This window comes from Aspergillus steynii (assembly GCF_002849105.1).
Source record: "Aspergillus steynii IBT 23096 chromosome Unknown P170scaffold_3, whole genome shotgun sequence".
In the NCBI taxonomy this organism is placed as follows: Eukaryota; Fungi; Ascomycota; class Eurotiomycetes; order Eurotiales; family Aspergillaceae; genus Aspergillus; species Aspergillus steynii.
Genome location: NW_020194400.1, coordinates 3769270 through 3786985, shown reverse-complemented (window position 1 = coordinate 3786985; position 17716 = coordinate 3769270). Strand labels below are relative to the sequence as shown.

Here is a 17716-nt window from a genome sequence, read left to right as displayed (position 1 = left end):
TAATCTCCATAGACACAGCAATACGGACAACACCACTATAAGAAATAAGCAAATTACGTACTCGGCGGCGTAGTAAGAAAAAAGAGATAACTACTGGCTCTGAAGTTATTTTATCCCCTCTCTCCAACCTCAGCCAAACAGTTAATAATATCTACGACTCGGGGACCAGCAGGGCCTAAAGATCTATATTATTAATATAAGCTACTGGGCGTGATTATAAGATCTATAGATATGCGGTAAGAACAGACACTATAAGTAACAGGAATAACATTGTATCAGATAAAACAGATAAGTTTAGATCATTTAACTTTTATAGCACACTGTACATAGAACCTGCAGCGGCCCAACGGCCGTTGGCGACCCGGGAAGAGCCCTGAGAAAGAGCTAACATTCGGGTATAATGCAACCATCATCATCATCATCATCATCATCATCATCATCTTATCCGGTGTATGAATGCCAAGGAACCCTTCTTACACCGGCTCAACTTAACCACATGATCTTACACCGGATCAGCTTAAGATTTCTTACACCGGCTCAACTGCGACCCTAAAGAAATAAATACATGCTCTATATACCTTGCCGGCGAAACAGGGAATGAACAAATGAAGACGTCGGAGTTGTAGTAATGTAATGCTTTTTTTATATACAGGAGTTCATGAACGACCCAAATCATCTATAGGCCACCAGAACCAGATCATCACAGGGGTTCCGCGATTTATTCCTGCTGCAGAGACTTAACGTAGTCTGCTGCCTTGGCCTTGATTTCCTCGACCATCTTGTTGTTTCCGCCGTCGGCAGAAGCAAGCTTCTCCTCGAAGGCCAGCCACTTCTTGAAGAAGAATCGGGCCTGCTTCGGGCGGACCTTCTTCTCGGCTTCGATGGAAACGGCGCCCTTCTTGTTGTCGCGGATACCAAGCACTCGTTCGAACAACCGCCGCACTTGCTCCGCATCGCCAGTCTTGATCTCCAAATCCAGAAGAATGCTCCAGAGGTCGATCCGTTTGGGGAACGAGGAGAGAAGTCCCTCGAATACGGTGCGCCCTCGCTCAACGTCTCCATTTGAAGACCGGAATTCAAGCTGGCCGAATTTGGACGTCGTCTCGATGTGAGTGTGAGAAGGCAGAGACTGGAGAGCGCGAGGTAGCAAAGCACGGGCACGCTCGGGGGCGGCCATGTTATCGAATAGGAAGCTGGCGTAGTTGAGGAAAAACTTGGGCGAGGACGCAACCTTCTTCTTCAGGGCGGTTTGGAAGAGCTCATCCGCTTTCTGTACGTCAAATATGTTAGCATCTCAAGCCGAAAATGAACCTCATAATTGAAAAGGGAAAGACCCACCTCATTCTTGCCAGACTGGATGTAGATGCTGATCAAACGCTCATAAACCTCCTGGGTGTCGTTGTATTGGCAAGCGCGCTTAAAGACATCGTCCAGAGAGTCGTCGTCGCCATAGGTGTTCTCCATGTTGAGCAGGGCGATCCAGATGTTCAATTTCTCGGCGTCTTGCCCGATGGCAATAGTGCGGAGAGCACGCTCGGCGATTTCTCTCGCTTTGTCGACTTCGCCCAGCTCCAATTGGAAAGCCATGTACTTCAACCAAAGCATTGAAGAGTCTGGCTCACCAAGCAATAGCCGTTCGTAGTCGGCCACAGACTGGGGGCCATTGGCGTCCAGCTCGCCAGTCCGGTCAACTTGAATCTCGGGCTTACGGCTCTTCTTCTTCTTCTTCCGGGACTCATCATCATCGCCAGAATCCGAGGCAACGGCTTCATCGTCGTCGTCCTTGAAGTTACCGCTCCAATCAAAGGCGCCGGCACCAAGGCCGCCTTCCTTTCGAGACTCTGCGTTGGTCATCGGCTCGTCGTCGTCATCATCTTCGTCGGAGTCGCTTTCATCGTCTTCCTCGACCTCAACTCCTCCCATGGACACATCGCTGTCCTCATCCCCTTCTTCATCGTCGTCGTCGTCACTGCCATCTTCCCCGTCAAGCCCGTCGAACCCATCTAGGCTGACGCCCTCCGAGTCCTCGTCTTCGCCGTCGCTTTCGGAGTCCTCATCGTTGAAGTAAGAAGCCTTCAGACCGAAAGAGATCTTTCCTTGTTGACGGTCAATCTTGAGAATCTTGGCCTTGACGACATCTCCTTCCTCATAGAGGGTTCTGGCATCCTTGACCTGCTTTTCAGCCATCTCAGTACGGTGGCAGAGACCACTAAGGTTCAAAGACCCATCAATGACAACGAAAGCACCAAATTCTTCGACCTTTCGGATTTTGCCAGTGACGACTTGACCGGGTTTAAGATCATGAAGAGTGATAGGGGCCTTGTAGTTGGGGTCCAAGACCGAGTCTTTCAGGCTCATTTGCAGCTTGCCCTGTTCCGGGTCAACAACGGTCATTCGTCCTTTAACTAGTTGATCGACCTGGAAGGAGTCTTTCCATTCCTTGAGGTAGGAGTCCGATAGATCAGAAACCCGGACGTAGGCAGTGACACCGTGGCCGAGGGTCACGAAAAGGCCATTATCGGCGACCCTCCGTACGAAACCTCGGACGATATCATTCACCTTGAGTTGTTTGGCGGAGGAAATCTCGGGGTCCTGCACCGGTAAAGAGGAGCTCAGGACCTTGGAAGGTCGAAGCGAAAGAGAAATCTTTTTGTTAGCCTTGTCAATAGTCACAACGCAAGCGCGCAGAACTTCGTTCTTCTGATAGACCGTCGGGTTTGCCTTTGAGTAATCATCCGCCATGTCAACCAGATCCACTGCGCCAACAATACTATCCGTGAGCTGCATGATGAGCTGGCGCTCGGTGACCTTGGTGACTCTTCCGGGCAAGACCATGCCAGTAGAAATGTCCTTGAATGAGAGTTTATCGGAACGCTTCCTCGCCGAGAGGTCCAAACGACCTTTCTCCGTGTCAACGGCCGTGACCTGTACCTTCAGTGCAGAACCAATGGGGAAGTTCTTTTCCACGTCGGTCAAAAGGGAAAGGTCATCCGATGCATCCATAAAGCGCAATCTTCCTCGAACGTTGGGGGACAAATTGACCCAGAGACTGTCATCGGCAACGTTGTTAATGAAACCCACCCATGATGAACCGGTTTGAACTTGCTCCAAGTTCAGAGGGCTGGGGTTGGCAGCCTGCAGGAAGCTTGGCTTGGCAGAAAGCTCAAAGACAGGGTACTTTCCAGTGCGATGACTGATGGGAAGGAATTTATGGTTGCGAGCATCGTGGACACCCAGGACTCTGGCGGAGATAATCTGTTTCTGGCGGAAAAAGCGTAGGGGCTGCTTGCGGTCTTTAATATCCTCCCACTTGTCAAAGACTTCAGAGACATCGATCCGACCCTGAATATTGTCTGCAAGTTGAACGTTGACCTGAGTTGCCTTGACAGACACGACCTTACATTTGACAACCCTGCCAAATGTAAAATCAGACATTTGAGTGATACCTTCATCGACAGCGTTGGCCACAGAGACGTCAGAGTTGGCGGCCTTGGGGGCGGCCTTGGGGGTCGACTTCTTGGGACCGGCATGTGTGGCCTCTGAGGGTTTCATGCTCAGAATGAATCTTCGGAAATCAGTGTCGACGGAATGCACCGTGGCAGAAACGACTTGCGACTTCGCCATACCGAAAGCGGGCTTATTCACGTTTTCCTCCGCGACAAGACGCTTGGGCACAAGTCCGATCATACCGCTCAAGAATTCAACGAAAATACCATCCTGGGTAATATTTCTGATGAACCCGGTGACATCAGCACCTTCCTGGACATCTTCGAACTTGCCTGGGATAAGTCCTTGTTGAGCGGCCTTCTTGAGGCTTGCTCTGCCTGAAACTTTGATGAGTCTGCGAGCCCGCTGAATATCGAGCACAAGGAGCTCATTGAGCTTCTGGCCAACGCGGATTTTGGAGAGAGTTGACCCTTGTTTCGAAGGACTGCCATCAATCACATGTTCGAAGTTCAAGCGAGCCACGAGGCCGAAATCATCCAGCTTGAGAAGGCAGTCATCATCTGATTTTTCGAAAACAGTACCAGCCACAAGCAGGCCGGGGTGAACATTTTCGAAGGCTTTCCGGTAGGAGTCGGTAAATGTCGAAGGGTCCTTGCAAGAGACAACAAGTTTCCCGAGGGAAGCATCGACAGTCAGAACATGGACATTGACCACCTGTCCTTGTCTGAAGTGCTGAGAGGGGTCCTTGATGTAAGCCTCACTCATTTCCGACACCGGAAGGAAACCCCGGACAAGACCGTAGAACTGAACCACAGCACCGTGTGGCTTGAGGCTAATGATAGTTCCCGGAGATTGCGAATCGGGGTTGATGTCTTGGTAGTCTTTCCAGATCGCAGATTCGCTATTCAACAGACTCTTCTTCAGAGTCAACCGAATGTGGCGCTTCTCCAGATTGACCGACAGGATTCTGGCGGAGACGGTCATTCCCTCCTTGAACTTCTTTTCAGGGAATTGAAGAGGCGTGTCAGCAAAGTGCATAGAAGGAACAAGACCGCTGATACCATCGGCCAGAGACACGATAAGACCGTCAACTCCCGAGCCACCGATGATGAGCTTCTGAACCTGTCCCTTGACCACAGCGCCGACGGTCACGTCTTCGATACGAAGGAAAGGCTGATCGATGATCTTTCTTTCGAAAGACAGCAAATGCAAGTTGTCAAGCGCACTGTATCCCGTCACTCGCGCCTCGTGAACGGAACCGGTCCGGAAAGGTCCGTGATCCTCAGTGATAGTTTCGACCTGGCCGTCTGCTAACCTCGATACGTGAACGAATCCGACGTGCTTTGACGAACCGAGTTGCACATAAACACCAAGCCCCGGATCAACGCGGACAACCTTGGCTTCGGGCACAATATCAGAAATGGCAGGAGCATCGTCGGAGGAGCCCGGCCCACTGGCCTCGGGCGTCAATTTGAGGACATGGTCAAGCATTGAGAAGCCGACCTTGTAGGGTTCAGAGGCCGGGAAGGTGCAGACCAGACGGCCCTTGATTTTAGCCCCGATGTTGAACTTATTCGTCAAGTCATCTTTGCCCGAGTTACCACCGGATTGCACGAGATCCACAGTGGCATCTAGCATTCCCATGATTTTCCCGCTAAGTCCACTCGACGAAACTTCAGTCAATAGAATTTCTGCCGCGGTACCGGGAAGGAAAGTGTTGATAGTAGGGGCCGTGCTGAGGTAGCGGGACTTCTTGATCGACCCAGAAGATTGGAGGTTGGCAGACAGTTTGACGACGCTGCCATTGGCGTTTTGGCCAGTGACCATACACAAGAAGACCGATCCCGCCTTGATGTTCGAACAGTCGGTTTTAGGGTCGATTTCCTTGGAAGACATGAAGCCCTTGACACCAGAGCTCTCCATCCCCAAGTCCATGATCAGACCATGATCCTCAACGCTGAGAACTGATGCTTGAATGGCGGCGTTGTCGACCAAGTCGGACTTGACAAGGCCGGAGTTAGCTTGTCTTGGGTCGATCGCAAGCTCAATGCGCCTTCGACTCTTGGAGGTGGCATCAGCCGAATTGCTTCCCACCGACACAACGTATGCGCGAAGATACTGGCCGAGATAGAAGTAGTCCTTCAGGTCGAAATCATCCTCGTCATCCTCGTCGTCGTCATCGTTGTCGTTCTCCTGAAGAAGGCTCTCGAGTTTTTCTTCCAGCACCTTCGAGACCGCAGTGAGGGGAACATAACCGGTCAGGTTGTTCGGCAGAGAAAGTCCGATGTCGTGAGCGTTGATACTCGAAACCTGGCCTAGCACCATAGTTCCTGGTACAATTCGCTGCTTTCGTTAGCATTCAATTCCAAGTCGCCGTAATCCAAGAACGGGTCTAAGCTTACCTTGAAGTTGAGGCCTTCAATTCGCACCGTTTGTTTGTCCTGAGCATCCTTGTCCGCTCCTTTCTTCCCTTTCGTCTTTCGCTTCCGGGATTTCTTGTCGGCAGTCGTCGTGTCGCCGGCATCGCCCATTTGTACGTCCTCGTCCTCGTCATCATCGTCATCAGCGAAATGTCCGCTCGAGCCTTTGGCGCCTTTCTGCTCGAACAGAACATCCTTCGTCGCTTGGATCTGAATCTGCTTGCGCTCGAGGGGGGTCAAAACACTTCCACCACCACGAGGGAATGACGGCTCGTCGTCTCGTAGCACCGTGAGTTCAGAAGCCGATGGGCCGGTGTTCTGCTTCTTTTGATCGGGTTGGCGCTCTTCGGCGCCAACGCGCACTCGTTTTTGAGGTTGACGGGCGACGTTCCCCTCAGCGGAGGCGCCCTTGCGCTTGATTGGAGCCATAATGGAGGTAGATAATGCAGTCCGGGGCTTCAGCGCAGACTCGTTGAGCTGCTCTAAAGCTCTAGATCCGGAGTACAAATTTGGCGGAGTCCGAAAAAAAAAAATTAAAATTTGTCGAAGGAAAAACCCCGACCGGCATGTTGACCGCCTGCCGAACGGGGCGACGCCGGGAGGCTTAATGGACGGGCTCACCGCCTGCCATGCCGGGCGATGCGCGACACGAAAAAGCACGTCGACACGAGACTCGCCTTCCTTTCCCGCGACTTTCGCATTGCTCGAAGTCTCATTAGCCCTTCTCCTGCCAGCTCCACTATGCCTCAATCCTTGGCTTAGTCCAACCCCCCAGCACACTCTTTTCCCACTTCCTTCCTTTGGTATAGAATGTTGTTTGGTGTTTGCTTGTTTCTGGCGCACAATGGATGGCAGTCATGATCTTCCCGAAGTACCTCGATCCGAACCTGTTTTCCCTCCCTCGTCGCAGGAGATCCCTTCCTCTCCGCCGTCCATAGCATCCGATGCTGGGGTCCGACGCAAGCCAAAGAAGCCTCCTCCGGTTACTCCTCGATCATTTCGACGATTTTTTACGCCGCGCTCCTTGCTCAATGGCGGAAATAACGTAGGGACCGTGAAGACCAACCGGCAGGCCCTGAAGGCCCTTAGCTCGCCGGCTGTGAACCGCCTAGGGCCGGCTTTTACGAGAACACTGAAAGCTGTTGGAACCCGACCTGACCCGTCCGATCTCATGCGAACACCGAGTCGCAAGAGAAAGCTTTCGTTTTCTTCCATTGGCTCCCCTTTACAGTCCTCGCCGCTGCGGAAAGTCCGAGTTCGAACGCCAAATCACGATGCCGACGAATTGGACGCCCCAGTCCGTGATATCGAAGTCGACAATAAGATCCCGAGCAGCCCAATCAAACCTCTTGCATTGGCCCGGCCGTCTCGCCAGATTGCGCCAGTTCAACGGTCGAAAGCGTTGCAGACATCCGGAGGACTTTTCATGCGAAGTGTGCTAGGTTCAAGGGCAAACCGGGTGACCATGCGTGCGAACGCAGGCGCTGGGTGGCAAGATTTAACATCAACGTTTTACTCTCGACCGTCGGACAGTCATACCTGCTCCAGTTCATCTGGAGACCGGCTTGCACTTCCGTTCTGCACGGCGTCGTGTAACAGTAAGTATAATAAAGCTCGTCGACTTGCTCGCCAGATGGTTCGCTGACAATTCAAACAGCCAATACGCTTGTTGCAGTAGGCGATGAAGAGGGTGGTATCCGATTGTTGGACTCCGCAAAGGACGACAAGAATGGCTTCTCCAAATCTTACCTTTCTTTCCGTCCTCACATGAACGCAATCATGGACCTTGAGTTTTCATCTGATGATATGTTGTTAGCAACCGCGTCGGGGGATCAAACGGCAGTAGTCATTGACATGGCTACGCAAAAGCCGATCTACTGTCTGGCCAACCATGTTTCTTCCGTGAAACGAGTACAGTTTCAACCAGCAGCCAACAACAAGGTTCTGGCGACATGTAGTCGTGATGGCAACGTCAACATCTGGGATCTTCGATGCAAAGGTTTTGAGAAACCTTCCTGGCAGGCTCGTTGCTCTCTTGAGTCCGAAGCCGACTATCCTAGTGCGCCTACTACCTCTAAAATGACGTACCCCCAGGTTTTGAACACGATCCATGGTGCCCACGCTTGGATGCCCCAGGTGTTCACGGCGGATAAATCAGAGCCCCAGATCGGGCGCTCTGATATCACCGTGACCTCCTTGGCTTTCCTTCCTCCGGGCCGGGAGAATTTGTTCGTCACTGCATCCGAAGCAAATGCCTGCGTGAGATTGTGGGATATGCGCACGGCACATAACAATCGCCGTGGCCGGCCTGTTCTTCCTCTTTCCACTACTCGAGAACCGGACAGCCACATCAAATATAGGCGGTTTGGGCTCACTTCCATGACACTTGGCGGCGATGGCTCAAGACTCTACACCTTGTGTCGAGATGGTACAGTTTACGCCTACTCAACCTCTCATTTGATTCTTGGCCATGCACCTGAGCTTTCGCTGAACAATGATCGCCCACGTCGCTCGGGAGGATCTGACAAAGAAGGCCTCGGGCCTTTGTATGGATTTCGCCATCCTCGTTTACAAGTCGCTTCCTTTTACGTTAAGGCCGGAGTCCGAAAGGCTACGGCGGATAGACCAGAGATGTTGGCGGTTGGAAGCACCGATCAATGTGCTGTCTTGTTTCCGACCGACGAGCGCTTCCTTCACTCCTCGGCTCAGAGGCAAACAGTCGACGAAAGAGAGCCACCCCTTCCGCCGTCGTTCCCTTCAACGCGCTCTGGTTTGCGACGCACGAACTCGGGGGTTGGCTTGTCTGGAAGGTTGGAGGACACGGTACCAATTTATCAGTCTGGAACACCTTTAGTCGAAGGCCACAAGAAAGAAGTCTCGGCAGTTTCCTGGACCGTGGATGGCGAGCTCATTACAGTCAGTGATGACTATAGCACTAGGTGCTGGCGCGAGGGACCTGATGCCAGAGACCTCCGAGTAGGGGGTGAGGCCGATGGTAGACGATGGCGCTGCGGCTGGGCTGATACGAAAGACTCATATGATGATGAAGACGAATGATTTCCTTATTGTTCAAACCCCATTTTTCCCCAGCTGGTTTGTTTGCGCTGGTGAGCATTTTCAAGGCGTCGAGGCATTATTTGCTTCCATTTAGCGGGCGTTTTGTGTGATTTTTAGAGGACTTCAGTCCCTTGTTTGATTTCCATTACAGCATACACTGCATAACAGAAGATTCTCTTGCAAAACAAAAGCACTTAACAATCATCTGCTCTCTGGGTTGGGTTTAATCGGATTGGAAGAAGTTTGGAGGAGCCCTTCGGTGTTAATTTACTTTATGTTTTTTAAGTCATTGACAGTGATTCAAATCAACTAAAGCTGTGATCTATTTTGGGAGAAGAAAAAGCGTTTTTGGTCATCAGACGATTGCGTAGATTGATCCAATGGTCCTAATCGCGGCCAAGAAAAGTGTACGAGTGTGGGCATTAACACGGCAGTAAAAATTTGTACTCATAACATCTTATTATACTTTTTTCTTCTTCACCCTGAGTCTAGAACTCCGTAAAAGGCAGACAGGCAATTTAATTTGAGATCGACAGCGGGGCCTTAGTGACCGTGTCCATCATCCTGCTGCGGCTCCGGGTCCAGCTTGATCATCGTGTCGATACGCATGATGGCGATACAGGCCTCGACAGCACTCTTGAGCTGCTTAACCTTACCCATGCTGGGCTCCAGCACACCGGCCTTGAGCGTATCGTGAACGCGTCCCTTCATCAGATCCAGACCGTAGTTGCGGTACGTCTTCTTCTTGGCAATGGCCTTCTCTTCCTCGTTGGCATCACCGTCCTGCACCCGCTGGGAAAGAGCGTGGCGCACACGGAGCTGAGCGACGAGCTCAGACGAGTCCTTTGCTGCGTTGACGGCCAAGGTCTTAGGAACCACCAGGAGGGACTGAGCGAATTCACCGATGGCGAGTTGTTCCCGGGAGCCCTGTTTGAGGGGGAATTGTTAGCGAGATTCCTAGCTTGACAGCTTATTTTTCCAAGTGTTTACGTACCACCGTGACGGCAAACTCTTCAAGGTAGATGTGAAGGGCCGTTTCGACAGCACCACCGCCGGGCACGATGCTACCGCTCTCCAATGTTCGCTTGACAGCGCACAGGGAATCGTGCACCGAACGCTCCATCTCGTCCAAGCTGAAGTCATTGGGTCCACGCAGGATGACAGAGGCCGAGTTGTGGACCTTGGTACCCTTCACCAGGATACACTCGTCATCCGATATCCGCTCCTGCACGACTTCCTCTGCATGTCCCAGGTTCGAGGCCTCGAACTTCTCATCACCATTAAGGTCCGAGAGCGAGCTGATCAGAGTGGCGCCAGTGGCCTTGGCAATGCGTCTCAGATCCTCCTTCTTGCAGCGACGGACGGCCATGGCACCCTTCTCGACGAAAGCCTTGAGGACCATATCATCGATACCCTTGGTGGTGAAAACGACGTTGGCTCCAGACTTAAGGATCATGTCGACCCGCTCAAGAACGATACCAGATTCTCTCTCACGGATCTTCTCCAGCTGATCGGGGTCTTCGACGGTGATCTGGACGCCGAGCTTCATTCTCTCCTTCTGCAAGTTCATGTCCAGACAAGCGATCTTGGCGTCGGTTACCCGGGTCTTCATGGCCTGAGAAGCCACGGTACAGTTCAGAGCATAGCCGTTGACCATCATAGACTCCGTTCCACTCTTACCGTGAGCCTTCAGCAGGTTCACGGCCTTGACGGGGTACTTGACCTCGTTTCTCTGGTTGATAGTCTTGACCTGGAGCATGGCATCGACAACGATTTTGGCGAAGAAGTCGGCATCGGAGCCAATGATCTTGCTGGACATCGACGTCTTGGCAATGTTGATCAAGCTGTCCTTCCCAAGCGTCTCGACCTTTGTGGTAATGTTCTCGTTCATGTACTTGACGGCTTCCCTGAGCGCCAGTCTGTAGCCGGTGATGATGGTCGTAGGGTGGATACGGTTCTTCATCAGTTCGTTGGCTCGTCGGAGGAGTTCGGCGGCGATCAGAACAACGGACGTGGTACCATCACCAACCTGGACTAAGGTCAGCCATGGTCTTTCGCGGGGTATGCAGACTGGAAAGTTCACCCACCTCCTTATCCTGCTGTTGAGCCAGGTCGACGAGGATCTTCCCGGCGGGGTGTTCAATGTCAAGCAGACTCAGGATGGTGGCGCCATCGTTAGTGACAGTAACATCCTAGTTACACCGTTAGCCATGCCATTCGACAGACGCGGGGTTCGGAATGATGCGTACACCGATATCATCCACCATCATTTTGTCCAAGCCCGAGGGGCCGAACGAGCTCTTGACGACATTGGCAATGGCCTGCGTTGCAAGAACTACCGGCGAAAGGCATCAGTATGGGCGTCCAGGGCCGCCAGATTAGACTGAGGGGGGAGGGGGAACATACCGTTCTGTTCCCGGACATCAGCACCGGTGATTTTCTGCCCTCCCAAGACTGTGCGAGATGGGTCAGTGGATGAGTCCCAGGGACAGCGAAGGGGGAGGGGGAAAGGGACTCACAGAGAGTATCCGCATTCCGCGGCTGTTCGAAGATGCCTGCCATTGTTGAGCAAGAGAAGGAGGGGAGGAGCGTGGCAGAGGAATCGACACTTTCTCGAGCTGGCGGCCGTCGTTGGTCGTGTTTGCGCTAAGAATTCTGCCGGCCCCGGGCGGTGAGCGAGTCGAGATGCATCCCACTTTGACGAGGGGCGCCGCTCGTTCCTTCGCTTCACGGAGTTTCCCCTGCTTTCGCCTGGCGCTCGCTTCTTCCCCTGTTGCTTCGGCCTGCTTCCGTGTCTCTGACCCCTCGTCTCCTGCAAGATGGCAAGCCAAGCCCCTGCTGATCCTCCGGTCGCCTCTGACTCGGCGCAAACCCTTCCTGACCGTACCCAAACCCCCGCCGATAACAGCGCTCCCCAGGGAGAGGTCTCCAAAAACGCCGCCAAAAAGGCCGCAAAGGCTGCCAAGCAGGCCTCTGACAAGGCCGGCAAGGCCGACAAGGCTGCTAACAAGGGGGGTGCGAAGCAGGCTCCCAAGGCCCCCAAGAAGAAGATCGATGGCGCTGCCCTGATCGGCATTGATGTCTCCAAGGAAGAGGACTTCCCCGGATGGTACCAGCAGGTCCTTACCAAGGGAGATATGCTTGACTACTACGATGTCTCCGGATGTTTCATTCTCAAGGTTGGTCTCCGCCTGCGTTTTCTTCGCCTCGTTGCCGGCGTCGCATATCTTGATACTAACCTGTGACTCAGCCCGCTTCGTTCAGCATCTGGGAGGAGATCCAAAATTGGTTCAATGCGCGCATCAAGAAGATGGGAGTCAAGAACTGCTCCTTCCCTCTCTTCGTTTCGGAGGATGTCCTGAAGCGCGAGAAGGACCATATCGAAGGCTTTGCCGCCGAGGTCGCCTGGGTGACTCATGCGTATGTTTCTCCTCATCTCCAGGCTCTATCTTCAAAGTATCAAGTTCTGACTGTGTCCGGCATGTATGCAGTGGCTCCACCCCACTTGAAAGAAAGATTGCCATCCGTCCCACCTCGGAAACCGTCATGTACCCTTACTACGCCAAGTGGATTAGAAGTCACCGTGACCTGCCTCTGAAGCTCAACCAGTGGAACTCTGTCGTCCGGTGGGAGTTCAAGCACCCCCAGCCCTTCCTCCGAACCCGCGAGTTCCTCTGGCAGGAGGGCCACACCGCCCATTTGACCCAGGAAGGTGCCCACGACGAGGTTATGCAGATCTTGGACTACTATGCGCAGATCTACGAGGAGCTCCTGGCTGTCCCTGTGGTCAAGGGTCAGAAGACCGAGAAGGAGAAGTTTGCCGGTGGTCTGTATACCACCACTGTTGAGGGATACATTCCGTCTACTGGCCGTGGTATCCAGGGTGGTACTTCCCACGGTCTTGGTCAGAACTTCAGTAAGATGTTCAACATTACCGTGGAGGATCCTTCTGCCAAGGGTGATGAGAAGAAGGCTCCCCTCTTTGTTTGGCAGAACTCCTGGGGTCTGTCGACCCGTACTCTCGGTGTTATGGTCATGATCCACAGTGACAACCGTGGTTTGGTTCTTCCTCCTCGCGTTGCCGAGAACCAGACTGTCATTGTCCCCGTCGGCATTACTGCGAAGACCTCGGATGAGGACCGCGAGAAGATCTACGCTGAGATCGATGGTCTTGTCACTGTCCTCGAGGCTGCTGGCGTTCGGGCGATCAGCGACAAGAGAGAGGGATACTCTCCTGGCTGGAAGTTCAACGAGTGGGAGCTTCGCGGTGTGCCTCTGCGTCTTGAGTTCGGCCCTGGCGAGTCTGCCGGTCACTTCGTTACTGCTGCTCGCCGTGACGTTCCTGGCAAGGACGGCAAGATCACCATCCCCATCCCTGAATTGGGAACTGCCGTGCCGACTCTGCTCGAGACCATCCAGAGCGACCTCTTCAAGCGTGCCGACCACGAGTACGCCACCCACCGGAAGCTCATCACCAACTGGGATGACTTCGTTCCCGCCCTCAACGACAAGAACATCTGTATCATCCCTCACTGCCTGACGGAGGAGTGCGAGGACCAGATCAAGGACATGAGTGCCCGCAAGGCCGAGGAGGACTCGGATGAGCCCCAAGACTCCCGCGCCCCCAGCATGGGTGCCAAGTCCCTCTGCATTCCCTTCGACCAGCCCGAGGGCATCGAAGCCGGTGTCACCAAGTGCGCCAACCCCCAGTGCACCCGGTTGGCCGAGAAATGGTGCATGTTCGGACGTAAGTTTAACTGAGAAATAACCCCCTCCCAAAATAACCTACCAATGCTCTTGCTAACACGTCCCCAACAGGTTCCTACTAAACATAGTAGACGAGCTATCCTTACTAGTTGCATTCGTATGGTTACAATGACCTTTATGACATTTATTTCACTGTTGATACAGCGCAAACACCTTCTATGTTTGGCAACGTAAGATGGGCAGAAATAAAAAAAATACCAACATGTAATCAGAAAAAAAAGAAACGGCTACACTGAATTATAGAGAACGACGCATTGTGGGCGTGAGGAAGGGGTGATATTTCTTTTTGCGGGGAGAACTGATTGATCGAGAAAAAGAAGTCTTTACCAGGGAGTCGGGCATAGTTTGTTTTTATTGTAGCTAACGGGCTGAATGATGACGAGTTTGACGCAGTTTTCTTTTCCGGCAGATCCTCATATTATTTTTGGTTGAATTCAAATGATATTTTTTGTATGCTGATGTATGCATGAGATATGAAATGCTAATAATGCTAAAGATGGGAAAGTAGCTGTAAAGCACAGTTAGGCAGGGGTGCGCAGGATGTGGATCGGACAATGAGCCCCAATGAACCCAGCTATATCGTATCAAGGAGAGTAGGACGGAGGGAGAAGCCAAAAATCAAATATTATAAAGGAAAATGCTTTTCGCGGCCGCGTAGAGCGAGTATGATCCCAACATGGAAGTCATATATGATCAACAAATTTAGTCAAAAAGAGAGAGAGGTATCAAAAGTTAAGGAAAGAAAATTGGTGGACTTGAAAGAGACAGGAAGAGGAAGTAAAGAAATAGTAAAGCGAGATAGAATGATAGACAAAGGTGGGTCGGGTTCGAGTAGGGCTCCTGGAGCACCGAGTCATGTCTGTTTCAGGAACTCAATAGGATTCCACTGAGCGCATTCCACGGACATGGTGCTCTAGCTTAGGGGTAGGCTGAGAATGATTGCTGCCAGGTCTGTTTTTGAGACTGATGCTCTTGCGCGACTTTCGAGGCCAATTCATCAGCCTATATGCATCCTGCGGTGGTGTCTGGCCGGTAACATAGGACACACTGTTTTCGTCCACGCCTTGGATCTGAACGTATGGGATATCAACGCTGGGTAGTTGGATTACCTCTTCATCGCTATCATCGACAGAGAGGCTGTTCCAGCTCTCAGAGGACGAGGCTGACGTTTGTGCGCGAAGGTGTAGCACAGAAGGTGCGGTTTTTGAGCGCTCTGGCATTTGGGGAGGGGAGAGAGTGCTCTCGGGTTCAGAATTGGGGGAGAGCTTCTCGGAACGAGACAGTAGGTCCATGTAAGTTACTTGTTCCTCGCGGCCATCTTTCTTTGTTTCAAAGGTGTCCAAAAATCCGGGGGAAGGCGGCGGAGCATCAGTATGCCTTCGTCGGAAGATCTTTGGGGAGACACTGCTAGATTTACTTTTGCGTGTCTCCGAGCTCTTGCTTCTAGAATGATTCTTGAAAGATCCTCGCCTGATCAGCTTGGAAATTTGGCCATCCTTAAGCGAGCTGCTTCTGCTCCGTCCGCCGCCTGGAGCTCTTCTGATGTCAAGGTCTGGCTCGAAAGTGTCTTGTGATGGTGAAGGAGTGAAAGGAGGGCCTCGTTCTGGAGGAGGCACCCGGTTAAAAGCCTCATGGGAGTTGATTTCCCGGATGATGGCGTCTTGAAGGGTCTCGAAAGTGGGATGAGGAGTGATAGCTTGAGATGTGCTATATGCTTGTCTAAACATCTCCATGATCTCGGCAACCTTCTGGTTGGAGGTGGGGAGCGGAGATATGGACGTAGGGGTACCTGCTGGCAGGGGACTGTTCATAACTTCGGCAATGCTTGGGTTTTGTTTCTCAAGAGTGTTTGGGGTGGGGGGTTGTATAGCACGATGGGAGATTTTCGCGGCTGATCGGCCGAGGGCTGCCAGTTCCGTGTTGATAGAAAGATCTCGGACATTCTTTTTGGAGCCCAGTCGAGGAGTTATAAGAGGGCCACGATGAAGTGATGGGCGTGAATAACCCGAGCCCCGATATCTATTGTATATTGGGTGGTTTTCGTTCATGTTTTTGTCTTGTCTCATCGCAACGGGTATTGTCGGGCTATCGGGAAGAGGAGTATTTCTCCAGGTGTCTCCTTGTTTGTGGGCTGGAGGCACGCTGAGATGACCACCAGGGTTTGATCCAGCAGCCCCTTGGGATGCACCTGCTCGCTCAGCGGACAAGTTCGGTGCGGACTTTTGGTGTCTCAGAGAACTCTTTCCACTCAGTATCCGTTCTCTTGCGCTGGAGGCGTGTCTATCAGCATCATTCATGGACATAGGACTCGTAATTTCCCGCGAGTTGAGCTCCGTCCCTCGACTGTCCCCAGCCCTCGATCTAGAATGCGAACCGGCATTGTCCTGGCCCCGAGACTGGCCGTCCCTTGTGCGCGACAATGAACGGCTTCTTCTCCGGCTTTTCGTCATATTTCTTTCCGCCACGTCCTCCTGATACAAAGCGGACAAAAACCGCGTGTACACGTTTTTCTTGCGCGGTTGTCCTTGAAGGAACCGCGTCATGTTCCGCTCGGCAATGTCCTCATTGTATGGGGTTATGGGTGACAATGTGGTCGTAGACTGGATGTGGTACCGATGTGAGGAAAACAAGGCATCGAGTAAATCCACATGGCCGGGGTTGCGCTCTTTGGGCCGTGTTGAACCACGAGATGGCGGGACGTGAGAGTGAGGGGACAACGGTTGTGTCTGCAATTGGTCGTGCATGATTTCAAATTGTTTCTCAATTTGCTGGAAGCGATTTTGCCCATCTAATGGCTGCGAGACGTTTGCGGAGTGAGGATCGCTTTGCAGTAAGCTGCTTGCCCGAGACTCCCTTTCACTGTGGTCCATCGACAATCCTCTTTCCGCCTGGAAAAATCGCCTCAGGGCGACCATGTTAAACCGATGTCATCAACCAAATCATATAACAAGGACTGTTTGGCAGAGTACGAGCATGAACTTTTGCACCAGAATCAAAGCTAACACTTTTTTTCCTCAAGTAGACCACGGCGAGGGGAACACCGGGGCTCCAGAAGACCAAATAGGCAAAAGAGACGAGGCAGGTGCAGATCAATTGCAATGAGAGAAGGAATTGAGTGGGCTAATAAAAATTAAGGTTGCTGTCATGACAACGTTTATGCGTTTGGTGGGATCATTAATAAAACAAGGACTGGAAGACGCTTGAATCAAAAAAAGTAGAGCGAATGGAGGGGTCAAACGAGAGACATGAAAGAGAGGAAGAGAGAAAGGCAGAAAGAAAGACAAAAGAGGAACCTCGAGCTTGAAGGGTAGGTGAGGAGCCCAGAGGTTTTACTATCGAAGCTCGCCTGATTTGCAGATCCGATGCTGGTTCCTGGATCAGGGGGGGCAAGTGGTCCAGTCTCCATGATCCATCGCGACGGACTGACGGACAAGAAAATGGGGCTGAGCCGACGGGAACAAGCGGGAAATTGTGCTGTCCTGGCAAGATTCCGTGGTCTACGGGGTATGATGAAAGTCTTTGTCCTCCCAGTGGTCTTTTCCCCCTGGTTGTGGCGTCCGACTCGACGTATTCCGGCGGCCAGACGTCAGCAGCTCTTGGGCTGAGATGCCGCAGCGCAAATGTACATGCATGCTTACCTGGTGACGATTGTGTAGAACGTGCAGCAAAGCCCTAACGTCTGGACACCCATCATCCATCATGCATAGGTTAGAGCTTTAGCTCCACTTGACAGCAATGCCATTGGAAAATTTGATCTGCAGGTCTTGCAGCCGGCAGGAAACTAGGCACGAGGGAGCAGGTTAAGCAAGCATAGTATAACAGTGGGCCCATTGTAACCGGTCGTACCGTAAAAACAGCCCCGAGAGCAAGTGGGCCGCTCTAAGGGCAAGGAAGGCAAAAGTGAGTTCCTAGTTTAAAGTCTGGCAGACGTGTGCCAGTCAGGAGCCGGGAAATTGCGTCGAACGGGGTCGGCGAGCACCCAGAAAAAGGAGCGGGTATGAGATGAACCGTCTATTGGTATACTG

The 17716-nt window shown here is 52.3% G+C and overlaps 5 protein-coding genes across 5 annotated transcripts; 2 read left to right on the top strand and 3 right to left on the bottom strand.

Annotated features, from left to right (window-relative positions):
• Nucleotides 1-599: 599 nt before the first annotated feature.
• P170DRAFT_382352 (putative rRNA biogenesis protein RRP5) lies at nucleotides 600-6358 on the bottom strand. The gene is made up of 3 exons (XM_024845599.1): nucleotides 5850-6358; nucleotides 1339-5790; nucleotides 600-1270 (listed from the first exon to the last, which is right to left on the bottom strand). The coding sequence occupies exons 1-3, from the start codon at nucleotides 6294-6296 to the stop codon at nucleotides 719-721; spliced, it is 5451 nt and encodes a 1816-aa protein (XP_024706423.1). The 5' UTR covers nucleotides 6297-6358; the 3' UTR covers nucleotides 600-718.
• Nucleotides 6359-6576: 218 nt separating this feature from the next.
• P170DRAFT_406734 (WD40 repeat domain-containing protein) lies at nucleotides 6577-9160 on the top strand. The gene is made up of 2 exons (XM_024846643.1): nucleotides 6577-7465; nucleotides 7525-9160. The coding sequence occupies exons 1-2, from the start codon at nucleotides 6712-6714 to the stop codon at nucleotides 8922-8924; spliced, it is 2154 nt and encodes a 717-aa protein (XP_024706422.1). The 5' UTR covers nucleotides 6577-6711; the 3' UTR covers nucleotides 8925-9160.
• Nucleotides 9161-9302: 142 nt separating this feature from the next.
• Nucleotides 9303-11521, bottom strand: P170DRAFT_436192 (chaperonin-containing T-complex alpha subunit TCP1). The gene is made up of 6 exons (XM_024849108.1): nucleotides 11444-11521; nucleotides 11331-11378; nucleotides 11174-11259; nucleotides 11012-11116; nucleotides 9919-10953; nucleotides 9303-9851 (listed from the first exon to the last, which is right to left on the bottom strand). Exons 1-6 carry the CDS (start codon nucleotides 11484-11486, stop codon nucleotides 9468-9470), a joined length of 1701 nt encoding a protein of 566 aa, XP_024706421.1. The 5' UTR covers nucleotides 11487-11521; the 3' UTR covers nucleotides 9303-9467.
• Nucleotides 11522-11740: 219 nt separating this feature from the next.
• P170DRAFT_509152 (proline--tRNA ligase) lies at nucleotides 11741-14122 on the top strand (the record flags this gene model as incomplete). Its single annotated transcript, XM_024854645.1, has 4 exons — nucleotides 11741-12103; nucleotides 12175-12344; nucleotides 12416-13671; nucleotides 13743-14122. The coding sequence occupies 4 exons, from the start codon at nucleotides 11744-11746 to the stop codon at nucleotides 13751-13753; spliced, it is 1797 nt and encodes a 598-aa protein (XP_024706420.1). The 3' UTR covers nucleotides 13754-14122.
• A 441-nt stretch (nucleotides 14123-14563) lies between these two features.
• P170DRAFT_509151 (uncharacterized protein) lies at nucleotides 14564-16606 on the bottom strand (the record flags this gene model as incomplete). Its single annotated transcript, XM_024854644.1, has 1 exon — nucleotides 14564-16606. The coding sequence occupies one exon, from the start codon at nucleotides 16604-16606 to the stop codon at nucleotides 14564-14566; it is 2043 nt and encodes a 680-aa protein (XP_024706419.1).
• Nucleotides 16607-17716: the final 1110 nt, after the last annotated feature.

Coding starts and splice junctions, on each gene's coding strand:
- P170DRAFT_436192 (XM_024849108.1), bottom strand. CDS start 11,486: ATGGCAGGCATCTTCGAACAGCCGCGGAATGCGGATACTCTCT. Junction 11,260..11,330: donor TGATGTCCGGGAACAGAACG/GTATGTTCCCCC, acceptor TTTCGCCGGTAG/TTCTTGCAACGCAGGCCATT. Junction 10,954..11,011: donor CTCAACAGCAGGATAAGGAG/GTGGGTGAACTT, acceptor ACCTTAGTCCAG/GTTGGTGATGGTACCACGTC.
- P170DRAFT_406734 (XM_024846643.1), top strand. CDS start 6,712: ATGGATGGCAGTCATGATCTTCCCGAAGTACCTCGATCCGAACCTGTT. Junction 7,466..7,524: donor CTGCACGGCGTCGTGTAACA/GTAAGTATAATA, acceptor CAATTCAAACAG/CCAATACGCTTGTTGCAGTA.
- P170DRAFT_382352 (XM_024845599.1), bottom strand. CDS start 6,296: ATGGCTCCAATCAAGCGCAAGGGCGCCTCCGCTGAGGGGAACGTCGCC. Junction 5,791..5,849: donor TTGAAGGCCTCAACTTCAAG/GTAAGCTTAGAC, acceptor TAACGAAAGCAG/CGAATTGTACCAGGAACTAT. Junction 1,271..1,338: donor TCCAGTCTGGCAAGAATGAG/GTGGGTCTTTCC, acceptor TTTGACGTACAG/AAAGCGGATGAGCTCTTCCA.